At 41.1% G+C, this 13,201-nt stretch overlaps 1 protein-coding gene across 1 annotated transcript in view; it reads left to right on the forward strand.

Moving 5' to 3' along the window:
• The window catches only part of LOC149856236 (organic cation/carnitine transporter 2-like), a 43,165-nt gene extending 30,175 nt beyond the window's left edge, over window positions 1-12,990 (forward strand). The window contains exons 6-10 of the mRNA XM_090065293.1: window positions 385-485; window positions 3,309-3,523; window positions 4,697-4,879; window positions 5,984-6,119; window positions 7,963-12,990. Of these exons, the coding sequence (XP_089921419.1) occupies window positions 385-485; window positions 3,309-3,523; window positions 4,697-4,879; window positions 5,984-6,119; window positions 7,963-8,050 (723 nt within the window). The 3' untranslated portion in view covers window positions 8,051-12,990. The remainder of the gene's footprint in view (window positions 1-384; window positions 486-3,308; window positions 3,524-4,696; window positions 4,880-5,983; window positions 6,120-7,962) is intronic.
• Window positions 12,991-13,201: the final 211 nt, after the last annotated feature.

Consider the following 13,201-nt stretch of genomic DNA (forward strand, 5'->3'; position numbering starts at 1 on the left):
TTTCAGTATTTTTGTACCTTATAGCAGTTATGCAAAGACCCCTCCCAGTAATGATATGTAAAGAACAGAAGTGATGATATAATTACAACTTTTAATCCAAAATTGTAATTATCTCTTAAAGCATTAGCTTGAGGTAAATCGACACCTTTTCCTTTAAAGCATGCAATCTATTATTCTGGTTGGTAGTTTTTCTAATGTTCATCACTCCTGCTGTTAGGAACAATGCACAGGTTTTAATCCTCTTTAGATAAATCTCTTCACTAAGCAAGGTGTCTACAACCTGTTCAGATAATCAGCACTGTCCATGTCTTCTTTATGATCAGCCTTGTGCTCTAGTGACATTGTTCCTATGGTTGTGTACTGTTTTTTTTTTTTCCCCCTCAGATGCAAGACTTGGATTCCCAGGTGCAGCAGACGTACAGCTTTTTGGACCTATTGAGGACCCGAAATATCCGATCTATCACTATTATGTCAGTGATTCTTTGGTAAGTAAAAGTATGCTCCAAGAACACAAGCATGAAGCCAACAGTAAGTGACTGCTGGCTAAGAATGCTTAAAGAATTATTTATAGGAAGTGGCACAGACACAAGTAGTGAGAATTCAAAGGACAAAGAACAGCTTAAGTCAGGTTAAGATGAAGTGCAGGATGTTTTTCATTTGGGGTATGCTACATAGTGATTGTCCTTACACTCTTGGCAGTTATCTCCATCCTAATGAATACAATAATCAAATGCATAAGGAGTGGAGGAGCATCAGCTGCCATTCAGTTCCTCCAGGGTCAATATCTCTTGATCTACAAAGAGATGAATTAGGACTATTGTTTTGTAGCTGTAATTTAATAGCTGTTAGAGAAGTTAGTTCAAGTTTATTGTTTAAAAATTACCTTGGCTGGGTTTGTCTGTACAAGGAAGTTAATTCTGATTAATATTAGGCTGTGAATTTAAGGTAGACTTGCTCTTCCTCATTAAATTCCTGTGGAAGTGAATTCAGCTTGTTCAGCCTAACTTGCTCATATTCCAGGGTAAGAGTAATCACATGGGAATTATTTTGGAGTAGGTCTTTAGGAATAATTCTGCCTATATACAAGCTACTGAGTGCAGTGCTACTGGGTTTTTGGTGTGTTTTGTTTTGTTTTGTTTTTTACATTTTATTAATTAATTTATTTAGGATCCTCCCCTGTACAGGACTAGATTCCACCCCCACCCCCTTCCCTCACACACAGACCTGAAAGACGAGCCTCTCAAAGAACCACAATTATTATATAGTCTGTAGATAGTATTTACATAAGTGACTATCACATTTTTAATTAGATGGTGAATATGAGAAAAGTATTGAACCCATTAACTTATTTAGCCCACCTTGCTTTTCACTTGTTGAAGAAAACTGTTTCAAGCCTGATGTCTTGTTTCCATATTCCAGATATGCTTACTTCATGCAGAGAGTATTCATTTGGAAAATCCTAGTGTTAAAATGTCTGTGTCCAGCACATGCAGTGTGCACTGCGGATGGGAATTCTGCTGGTTTTGGAAGAGTTGCCTGACCTCCCTGTCCTCTGAGTTCACAGCCAGCAGCCATCATAGTGTTTTTTTTACTTTGGAAAAGCTGACCACTGTTTTCTCCTCTGTGAATAATGTAAAGATGGTTCTGGACTATGAACTGTGGATCTAATATTTTATACTTTAGGGTGACTCCCTCCCAAACATCACCCATCTCAGACCATTTGAGATTTGGTTCAGAGGCAATGAGTCTATAACAGATCCCTTTTCCAGTCTCTTTCATTGGTCAGGAGTGGGAAACCACATCATTAAGTAATATGTGAATCCCTCTATGAGAACTTGTTTTCTCGAGTGTGACAGCCTAATGTAAACTGCATTGGTGCAAGGAGCCCTGAATTGGGTAATCTCTTGGGCTTAATTTGTGGACGTGCAGATCTGCATATGGCACAGAAGGAAATTCAGTCAGCAGCAGGTTTCAAAAGGACAGTTTGCTGGGAGAACTGTTTGTCTATCTCATTAAAGTCTTTGAACAATAATTCTTTGGCCAGGCAAAGCTTTGGCTTTCAGGTTATGGGAGGAAACTTGCTAGGTCATAGTGACCTCTTAGTCATGTTGCTTTACAAAGGGCCTGTTTATGTCTCCACAGGTATACCAGAAGCTCCTTATTTTGTTTTAAGCAATTGAATCATGAAGCCTTTTAGCTGTGCCTGAAGCTAGAAGGGAAAAGAGGTTGTCTTTTCAGAGTTCAAGCTTTTTATAGTAGGGTGATTATTTACTTTGGGCCAAGCAAAGTGCCAAGCACTGTAGGTCTTGATTTGGTTGATGGCTGTGGGCAGTGCTACAATTAATGGTAAAGGAGAGCACATATGTATTCATTCAGAGAGGACCAGTAGTCATTAACTCCCCATTTCTCTAGTCTAGTGTTTATCCTTTTCCTGTTGAAACATAACCTTCCCTCCCCAGGTTCTAGCTCCCTTGCTTTGCAAAACCACTGCAAGCACGCAGGTCAGCAGAAAGAGCAGTCAGAGCTTTCTTTCTCTGAGCACAGCTCCCTCTGCCCAGCGTTCCCTTTTGCCCTTCGCTATCCGTAGTTAATAAAAATCTCATCAGGGCTGCGTCCTAACTTTGGAAGCTGGCCAAGTTCACTACTCCAACCCTGAGCTTTTATACTAAGCCTGTCATTATTTTTCAGTGGTTTTGTTATTGCAGTGAACAGTCATGCATCTTGAACATGACTGCTGCCCTTAACTCTGCCATCCAGATTGTTCAGCTCTGTGTTAAAAGCCTTAGGTGCTGGTAGGAATCAGTTCAGTGAGCAAGGGCCCATGCTGCCTCATTGAGGAATGACACGTGCATGAACTGGTTTTGCTACAGCAGTATAATTGGAGAGAACTAGATACATACTGGGTCTAAGACGGCGGAAGCTGTATGCAGCCACTGTTCCCGTAAGAACATTCAGCAATGGTGACTTTCTAGTAGGCTGTGATTTCATGTACTTGGGCACCAGCAAAATTCCCCTGGAATCCTCCAGTCACATGAGCCTTGAGGGTTTTCAGAAATTGCTTTCAATTCAAGGAAAAACTGGACAAAGAATTTAAGTCTTGGGAAGCCTTGTCTGACTGTTCCCTGCCGGATACATTTTTGAGGCTAGTTTCAGAAATGAGAGAGCCTGGTAGGCATTAAATCAATGTTAATTAATTAGGCACTAAATGAATGCACTGTAATAACGTGAGTGGCTCTTGGCAGATTGGTCATAGACAGACGGAGAGGAGCCAAGTCGTCTGATTCTTTCCTTTGTTCCATGTCTTTCAGGATGATAATCTCTGTCGGCTATTTTGGTCTCTCACTTGACACTCCTAACTTGCATGGAGATGCCTATTTAAACTGTTTCCTTTCGGCGGTTACCGAAGTTCCAGCCTATGTTATTTCCTGGCTGCTTCTCCAAAATCTTCCCCGACGGTATTCGGTATCAGCTGCGTTGTTCTTGGGAGGCTGTGTTCTTCTCTTCATTCAGCTGGTGCCTGCATGTATGGACCTTTTAGCTGATATAAAACTCATATACTATAGGGGTGAAATCTAGTGCTGAGCACTCAGCAGATGTGGAGGAGAGGAATCTTGTGGACCAAATGCAGATGGTCCTTTCCTATCCTTGTCCCTCTCCTCCACCTCTGTGGCTCCAGAAGCTTGCATGAGACATCAGGTCTTTTTCTGAGTCTTTTCTTTCTCGAACACTGTTTATTCCCATGCTGCCGCAGTCAAACCCTACTGTGACAGCAGGAGTAAAGCCAGTAGAGAAGTCATGAGGGTTGCCTGGGTGGTACTTGTAGGTGATCTTTCCCTAGAGAATTGGGACCATTTGTCAATCAATTATTTTCCGCATTAGCCTGTGATGAGCAGAAGCCTGAAAAGTAAATGTGTGGTGCTGTTTTTTAAGGGAACGTTTGGTAGTTAAATATGTTTAAAGGAAGACACTGTGCACTTGGAGTCCCATCACTTTAGATCTCTACTCTCAGTACAGTAAAATTGCCACCATTGTTTTTCCCTTAGTGGTTTTGACCCTGAACAGGTTCTTATCAGTCATAGTATATGCACCTATTTTGCAAAAGAAATAAAAACTAAAATCCAAACCATCTTATCCTCAGAGGATCAGAGGTGGGGATGTTTTTTGTTTCCTGGCTTTTAAGCCAACTGGACTGAGGCATGATCTGTTTTTATTACAGAATTCATTCCACAAGTTAGGATTGAAGGAAGGCCCTAGAAATACATTGCTAACGTTTCTTCTTCTTGATAAGCTTTCTACCCATCGGAACAGACTTCAAAAAGGTGCAGCAAGGTCAAAACTTCAACTAATTCTAATAAGGGTTTTAATCAATTCATGAAGTGGATTATCTAAAAGTGTTGCCTGTAGTAGTGAGGGATTGGACTCAGTAGCCCACAAGGTCCTTTCCAGTTCTGCATTTCTCAAGGGCTCTCATCTCAGTCCTTTAACCTTTGAAGAGCTAGATATCCTTGTGAGAAAAGCAGATCTGTTTTATCAAGAATCTGGTTTTAAATGAATTAAGAAAGTTGGCGCACAAAACTCCAAATCCCATACACACCAGGGATTAATGGAAGAGAAAATGTAAAAATAACTCTTGAACTAATAAGCCTGGTGATGTGCTGCATTGTGCTTATGCTTTTTCTTCGGCTCTTTATTTCAGCTCTTCAGATCATGTCCATTATCCTGGTCATGTTTGGGAAATTTGGAATCACGTCTGCCTTTTCAATGGTTTATGTGTACACTGCTGAGCTGTACCCAACAGTTGTGAGAAATATGGGAGTTGGAGCAAGTTCCATGGCCTCCAGGTTGGGCAGCATCCTCTCGCCATACTTTGTGTACCTTGGTAAGATTCTGGTTATTGTATTTCCCCCCAAATGGCGTATCCTTGGAGAAAAAATACCATATTGCAAGGATAGGTTGAGTTCTGCTCCAGTGAACTGGGTTAAACATATATTTTCATGGCCATTCCTTCATCTTGCTTCATAAAATCCAGGCAGTTCCCTTCTATCTATCTCAGGTTAGCTAGCAAACATGCTACAGTGGAATCCCAGCAACTTCTACTTTTTCTGTTATGGGTAACCTCAACTCAGAAAGCATTTAGAAATCCAAGATCACTGAATGCTTTGTTTCATTTGGAAATTTAGGACTCAGTGATGGGGCAGAGATGGGCTGCCTGCTGTGGGCTGGGCTCTGTACCCTGCTGCCTTTGCCTTAGGAGCTCAGCCACCCAACCCCAGTGTGTCTCCTGCCGCCAGGTGGGCAGAGGACACACCATGCATAGCAATGCACCCAACATCTCCTGCCCACCTGGCAGGGTAGCAATGGCATCACACAGCTGAGCCCCCGGGGCAAAGGCAGCAGGGCACAGAGTCCCAGCCTGCAGCAGGCAGTCCGCCTCTGCCCTGCAGGGGCACATGCCACCATGACATCCCCGGCGGGGGGTGCATTGCTGTGGGGAGCTGTGCTCCCCTTTTCCTCCACACCTCTGGGCGATGTGCCTCAGCCCTGGGGCCCCATTTGCCCCTGCCCCACTCCCTTCCTCACCGCAAGAACCTCGATCTCCCTCTCCCCTTGCCCCTTCCCCTCAACTTACCAGCTGGGTGCTGTCTGTGTTTCTGCCTCTACATCTGTGTCTCTGTCTGTCTGCTCCTCAGTCCCAAGCCACAGCCTGCCCAGCCCTGCTGCTGCTTCTCACTACTGACCCGCAGTACCCCACTTCCTGCCAAGGTGTGTGCGGACCCTACCTCTCCAGGCTCCAAACCCCCCACCCACAGCCCCCAACACCTTCACAGATAACACCCCCCCATACACACACACATACTTTAAAAATAGCATCTCATGATTTACCTACCAATCTCCTGATTTTTATCTTTCATCTCATGATTTTTGGCATGGTGGGGTTGACAACACTGTATACCTGATGTTAGCATGTCCTGTGTTTTACCAGGTGCTTATGACAGATTCCTCCCATACATCCTGATGGGAAGCCTGACTGTGCTGACAGGAATCCTTACTCTCTTTCTCCCAGAAAGTTATGGTATTCCTCTTCCAGACACGATTGAGCAGATGCTGCAGGTTAAAGGGTAAAGGTTGTTTTCTACTCTACTTTCTTAGGAAACCACTAACATTCGTCATAAATACCCTCATAAAGCTGCTTCCTAGCTGTTTTATTCCAGCTGCATAGTAAGTGCCTGGCAGATGAGAAACCTTGAAGAAAAAAGAAATACACAATAAAATGGGTCTTACTCATGATATTAATGGAGTTAAGAGTCAAGATGGTGTCTGACTGATATGCTGTACATACAACACATGTTGCTGCTTGACAGTTGCTCACAAAGTGGATGGAATTTAGAGTAAAGTAACAGAAGTGGTCAAGAGGTTAGGCGTAAATATACAAGAAACAACTATTAGCTCATTACTTGGAAAGGAGGGCAGGCTTTGGATAGGCTTCCTTAAAAGAAGAATTTGGCTCTACAGTTGCAGTTCTTTGAACTTCCTGTTTTCAACACAGCTTCCACTGCTGTGTTTAATGCAAGCAAAAGTTCACATAAAGAGCCTCTGTGTTTAAAAGTAAGCCATTTCACATAGTTTTAAGACTCTAACCATATTTTAAAGCTGTTAACAAAAGTAGCATTAACACCTGAGTACATAAGGTGACATTGTTTGTTTTTAGATCAGATGGTTTTGATTAGTCAGGTTGGTTTGTCTGAAAGTCTTCCCCAGTATAGACATGCATCATCCAAATTCTCCTGATGTGCTTATTTTGGAAAGTCACCTGGGTATCAGTGAAGTACAGAACACTTTCAACCTGTTGAACTAACAGGGCTCTGAGAAGATGTCCCTTAACATCCCAGATTGTGCAGCCCAATATAATGCTTGGGCTCTTATGAGAGCAGCACTAAGAGGCACACTACGGGCCACTCAGGACAGCAGTCACCCCTTTGTTCTCCCAAATTGCTGGACATGGCTGTGGGCAGAGCAGTTGTGTTTTGGTAGGTTAGCATTTCTTTGATGGCCTAACCCAAACAGCCAGGTAGGCACGCGGGCGCTCAGGGTTTAACTGTGGCCCCAGTTCGGGAAGATACTTAAACATGTGTGTGACTGTAAGGCCAGTAACAAATGGCTCCTTTGTGCTGCCATACAAATTATGTGGTGACACAACGGTCTAGCAAACAAACATCCTTACCTCTTGTTGCACCACAGCATTTGTGGCCACAATATATAGGTGGTATAAAATTGCGCTGCTTTTTTTGCAACAGGTGTCTGTTTGTTTTACGGTGGGAGGGCAAAGCAGTCCAGAGGTGCCTGCACTCTCGAACTGCCGCAGGTCTTCAGGGACATATCCTGCACACACTAGAGTCCTTCCTAGGGTGCACAGGACTGGGTCCCTGAAGCCCTGGGAGTGCCTGCCCAGATTCCCCTGTTTGCAGAGATGTGCCCCAGGAAGGATGGAGATTCCCACAGTGAATACTGCAGGTTCCCTGCTTACAGATGCGCACTCTAAGAATTGTCTGGCAGGCGATTCCTTGGACACACACAAATCACATTTGTATGGCCCTGGGTGGTTCCCCCATTGACAGAGATTCATCCCAAGTTGGGGTGTGACAGTGGGTTCCCCGGTTTGCAGTTGTCCTGCAGGATTGGGCGTCAGGAGCAGTAGAGGCCTGAACCTGTGGATAATTGGTGTCACCCAGTGAAGTGGATCATTTTTTCTGGGACACCCCAGCACAGCTGACCGTCTTCATTTGGTGTCGTCCATTTATAGCCTAAGGTGTGATTTGTACCATTAAAGTCAATGGGATATTTTAAAGTCAGGCACATGCCTATGTTCCTGAATCAGAGTTCCTACAAACTAACTTTGGGATTTCAGAGGATGTTTCTTTCAGGAGTGTTGTATTATCAGTTATTTTTTTCCATTTTTTCCAGAATCAAATACAGACATTCATCTAGTGGTCCAAGGGTTTCAAAGGATGAAGAAGAACGTCCCGTGATTCTTAAAAGCACAGCTGTTTGATGCATCTACACTGCATACTTCATGATGGACTGAAAAGTAGAGAGACTTTTCTTTAATTTTTCTACAAGAAAGTGCTGGTGGCAACATTTAATTTCCTGTAATTATAAACTTATTTATTAAGCACAGTTTTCAGTAGGTTCCATTTTATATGAACACAAATACTGGAGGTCCCTCCCTGAAATCTCTGTCAGCATTTGTTTAATATGTCAGTTATACTGAGCACTATGTGATCAACAGAGTCAGAGTCTGCATCTTCAAATAATGATGAAACTCTGTGTACAAAGGTGCTTGAAGATGAGGTCTGGAGTGACTTCAGTCCTTAGGGAACCTTCACAAAACATACTGCATATCAGCAAGAGTTAAAACTTGCCAACTCGTACTAATTAGTAACAAAAGACTGCCAATGATGTTGGATTGCTTGACAGACAGACACCACCATTCCAGAGCAAAAAGCTTATTTAAAGGATAAAAGGTAGCAAAAACATTTGGGTTGACAGTTTTCTAATGGTATACATTTTCACAGAGGTTGCATTGTCCATGACACATTTATGAACAAATTCAGGCAGGGGAAAAATGGAAAACACTGAGAAAGGGGTGTAGGTTGTAGCCGTGCTGGTTTAAGGGCATAGAGAAACAAATTTGAAAACTGTGTTTTATCTTAGCTGGAATGCATTTTCTAATGCAAAGAGTTTGCACTAGTTACGTTTTGGTAGCACACTGCATGTCAAATAACTTTTTAACGTGGCCACAGGGTGAAATCGTTTACACCTGATACTGGGATGTGGTTTATTCCATTCACATTTATTTTAAACAATGCAAATAGGTTTTATCTTTTTTTGTTTGTTTGTTTTTCTTCTAGAATACATTACAAGCTAATCCTTTAAGTTGGTCTTAAAGCCTTTGTGCAGCTTGTTTCAGGGAGCAAACAAATGTCTGTTTTCATGAGATTTTTTAATTTCCTTTGTCATTTTTTTTTCCATTTGATGGCTAAATTTGGCTCCTCTACATCTGTGTGGCTGCATTGACTTGAAGGCAGTGGAACTGCATGGGTGTTACTGACAGTAAAAATTTCTTGACTAAGTGCCAATAGCATCATTTTATGTGAACTTGTTTTCTTACAAATATCATGAAATCCATGACATTTAAATAAAAGTGCAAAAAACCAAGAAATCATGATGAAAATAATACCAGGAAACAGAAGTTGTCTAGGTATTATCTGTATTTCTTTCAGGAAATGTTTTCTGTGCATCTCATTTTGCACAATTCTGAAAGTGCAGTATTTTTGGTTGGAAAAGTTTAAGAGATGAATCTATTGGAGACATTCTGTGGTACTTTTTATGGTTTAATAAATAGAATCTAACCTTTTTATAATCAAAGCTAGTAATGCAGTTTACAAACATTTTACGTTTTACTACTGGTTTTCTTCCTTTTTTTTTTTTTTAAATTTAGCATTTGCTAAGCATTTAGATAACCAGGATTTCTTGCTCTTTTACCTGGTGATCATGCTGTAGCAGCAGTTTTGGTGCACTACTTCCTGCCTTATAGGAGAATGTGTAGACCCCCCCTTTTGTCTCACTTTCTCACATGCACATGTATATACTGTAAGTAATTGGATTGTCTGGTTCCTCCTGTCTGTACCTGTAAACGTGTAGCCAGAAGTTGGCCAGTGTTAATGTATCATAGATAAGACTATTTCTGTGCCCTTGAGGTTGGATTATGTTGCACTGTGTGGGTCTTTGGAGGGTGGGCAAGAATCTAAATATGTTTCCGTGTGCTGTAACCAGTTAGATGCAGCTGATTCAGAGGGCTGCTCTTTTCTTGACAGTGGCGCATCCCTGGCAACTGCATTTTATAGCATGCTGTATGACTTGAAGCTAGTGCACAAGGTGGTCAACCTAAAGTGAATGTTTTAAAGCCTCACTCCAGATTACACAATGGCCTCAACATGGCAAATCTATGTAGCAGGACCATGCATGAAACCATGAGTCCCCCTTAATATGGGGCCTTGTTTAATAAAAGCCTTTGAAATATTCTAAAGCTTGCTCTTGCATGGTATAATTTGCCATTTCTGTGCCCATTTTATGCATTCGCTATAAAACAGACAAATCTAATCACAGTGATATCCTAAAAGTTAGTGCAGATATGTGTGGTTAAATAATAAAAAAAAGATCCGTTCTAAACTGACATGGGTGGCAGCATATGAAAGCATACTTTTTCCTGTACTTTACAGCAAAAGGCTGGTAGCCACAAGAGTTTGAAGTGGAAGACATCAGTTGTGAGTTCTCAGTAATGACTCTACTTACATAACTGGCTTACTGTATTCCTATGACCTCTTCCTGAGCATGAGGTTGTTGGGAATTGTTTCAGAAGAGGTCTTAATGCACATGTACTTGCAGCTGATGCATATTCTAAAATTAGAACTAATTCTTGGCCAAGATCTAACACATTATTAACACTTTATTTACCACTTGCTTTTTCCACTGATTTACTCTATTTTGTTACTTGAAGGCAATTTTCTTTCTTGAATTTTTTTTTAATGCTCCACAGTTCATTAAGCAATCTTAAGACCATTGACTGAACCAGCTGACTTGAAAAATCTCCCAATTTTGCTGCCAGCGCAGATATGTCAAACCAGTAATATGCCTTTCTGATGTCAAAACATGCCTCCTTCTCCCTGCTGGTCTTCTAAAAAATGGAAAACCCTCCTTTGTGCCTCTGTTAGGTGCATGGGTATTTAATATTGGGTGTTGGTGTGGGGTTCTGCATTATTATACTGTCTAAATCTGTAGGTCGTCTAGATTACATGGAGGAGGATGCACCAATTTTAGAGGATTCAGACTCAAAATCTAACCAAGGCGTTCCCTCCTAAACTGTTATCAGAGAGATCAGTGAGCAGTCAATAACATTTGGTAGGGGACTAAGCCCAGTTGTAGATGCATGCAGGATGTTCTGATAGCATCACATTGTATTTAACCTTTGAACATGAAGTGTTCAGAATGAATCTTTCAGACCTAAAGTACTGTATATCAGGATACAATCTCAGTCATGGTCTTTGAAAGACATGGTTTGCCTTTCACCTCCTTTTAGTATTACGTTGATTGGGATAGGATCTTCTGACTCTTGACAAATCCAGACTTTTTGGAAATGCTCCATTCTTTCTTTCTTTAGTTTAAAGGAGGTTCCACATAAAAAGGAGGAGACTCCTCTGGGCATAACATAAAAGTATTTTAAGGCACAGGGTTGAGTTCCATGGTGGAGCCATCCAGAAGTACTGTATACTCCGATCTGCATTATTATAAATACTTCAGAAATAGTACCACTTCACATGCTGATAGTTAGCTCAATGAACAGAAGAAAAACTGTATGGAATATAGATGCATTGATGGGAAGATTTTCAGTATGCAGTACTGAAAATCTTGTTCTATCACACTTAATTCATATGAAGTAGTCTCGAGCTAGTCCTCTTGTTCTCAAAGAATTAATTAAATGCTCTTTAGAAAGTGGCAGAAGCTGGCCTTGAGTTAAAGGGTTGTTCAGTTCCTTGTAATGCCCATCCAGGATTAGAATACTACGTGAATTCAGGTTGCTTTGAGTTCACCAGAACTGGAAACTATTTAGAGTGGTCCATATTCTAACTCATCTTCTAGGATTTATTGACTTCATGGTATGTAAACTCACTCTCTGACCACGTAGATTATATGGTTATCTGTCATAACAGAAAGGCATGGCCAAATGATCCTTAGAAAAGAAGCCAGAAAATTCTGAGTTCAAATCCTAGCTCTTGAACTGATTTCCTTTACCACTCTGAACAAAGCACTTAACCTCAAGAACTCAGTGACCCTGTTCATAAAAAGGAGATAAGACCACCTTATCAGGGTTTCATAAGTGTCTGTGAAGGCTTACATACATATTCAGCAGGATTATCTGTACTTTGAAACCATTAATTAGAATTTGTTGTTTACTTTTGAATGTAATATTTATTATATAATTCTAATACTTCTTCCTTCTGTAGCAGGTGAGCCTGGAGCACATGTGGCCTTTAATTTGTTTGTAAATGCGCTGTTTTGTATTCCCAAGATAGGCAAAGAAAGGCCCAGAGTGGTTGTGACTTGCTGCTGGGCACAGCAAAAGTCTGTAACATTGTCGGGTATAAAACTGGGGCTTTTGATCCCCAGTCTTAAGCTTTAAATCACGTAATCCTTCCTTGGTGCTACAGAAAACAGCACTTTTGTGCATACTGCCTTTTCACATGCAGGCAACACTGAAAATTGCAAATTCTTATTCATCCAAATGTTTGGGGAAAACATTTTCCTTCCAGAGATTTTAATTACTTCAGGAGATCTGCTGTAACAGCACTAGATCCAGTATAACATAACACCACTACCATGTGGCTGGCATCTTGGAAGCTGCTAGTGATTACTGTCATAGGCACCTGGCTGGACAATACAGCTATGCCCTTTTATGTTGTTACCCACGGTGGCTTGTTTATTGCCTTCCATGGCCCTAAACATGCAAACATCTAAGTAAATGAGTAAGTTTATTCACTGGAGTGGTCCCCTTTGAACTGGTGGGCTGAATCTTGTGAATAAAGTTACTGGCATGCTTGAGGAGTGGGCCGTAAACTTGGACAGCTTATTCCTTAACTTGAATAAAATGATTTTATCACGCTACATGACAGCATAGTGCCTTGCTTGCAAATGCACCGTGAACCACTAATATGCCACTGTTGCCTACAGCTTTGTGTGTGTGTGTGCATATATATATAGAAAGCCAAATATTTTTATAAATCAGAAACCCATTTCTTCTATGAATGTAAATATTCTGAAATGTAACAAAGTTGATTTCAAGTAGTTGATTCTTGATGTACTTTCTTATAAAAACTATGATATTGTTTGTAAAATACTGAATAAAATAATTTTGAAGAGAATTCGAAATATGAAGCATTATCCTAGTGGTTTTACATCTTTATATTTGTTTGGGGGGTTTTGTTCATCATTCATATAATGACTTTTGCCTTTTTCAATTGTTCCTCCTTACTCTTTCAAATTTTGCAGGGCTTATGCTTTATCTTCCATTGTTCAGTGCCTTTCAAGTGGATTTTAGTCACTTTTCTCTACGAAAACACTGCACTTCAGTTTTCTCAACCAAATG

This window comes from Crocodylus siamensis, chromosome 10, assembly GCF_052110815.1.
Source record: "Crocodylus siamensis isolate JL-2025a chromosome 10, ASM5211081v1, whole genome shotgun sequence".
In the NCBI taxonomy this organism is placed as follows: domain Eukaryota; kingdom Metazoa; phylum Chordata; order Crocodylia; family Crocodylidae; genus Crocodylus; species Crocodylus siamensis.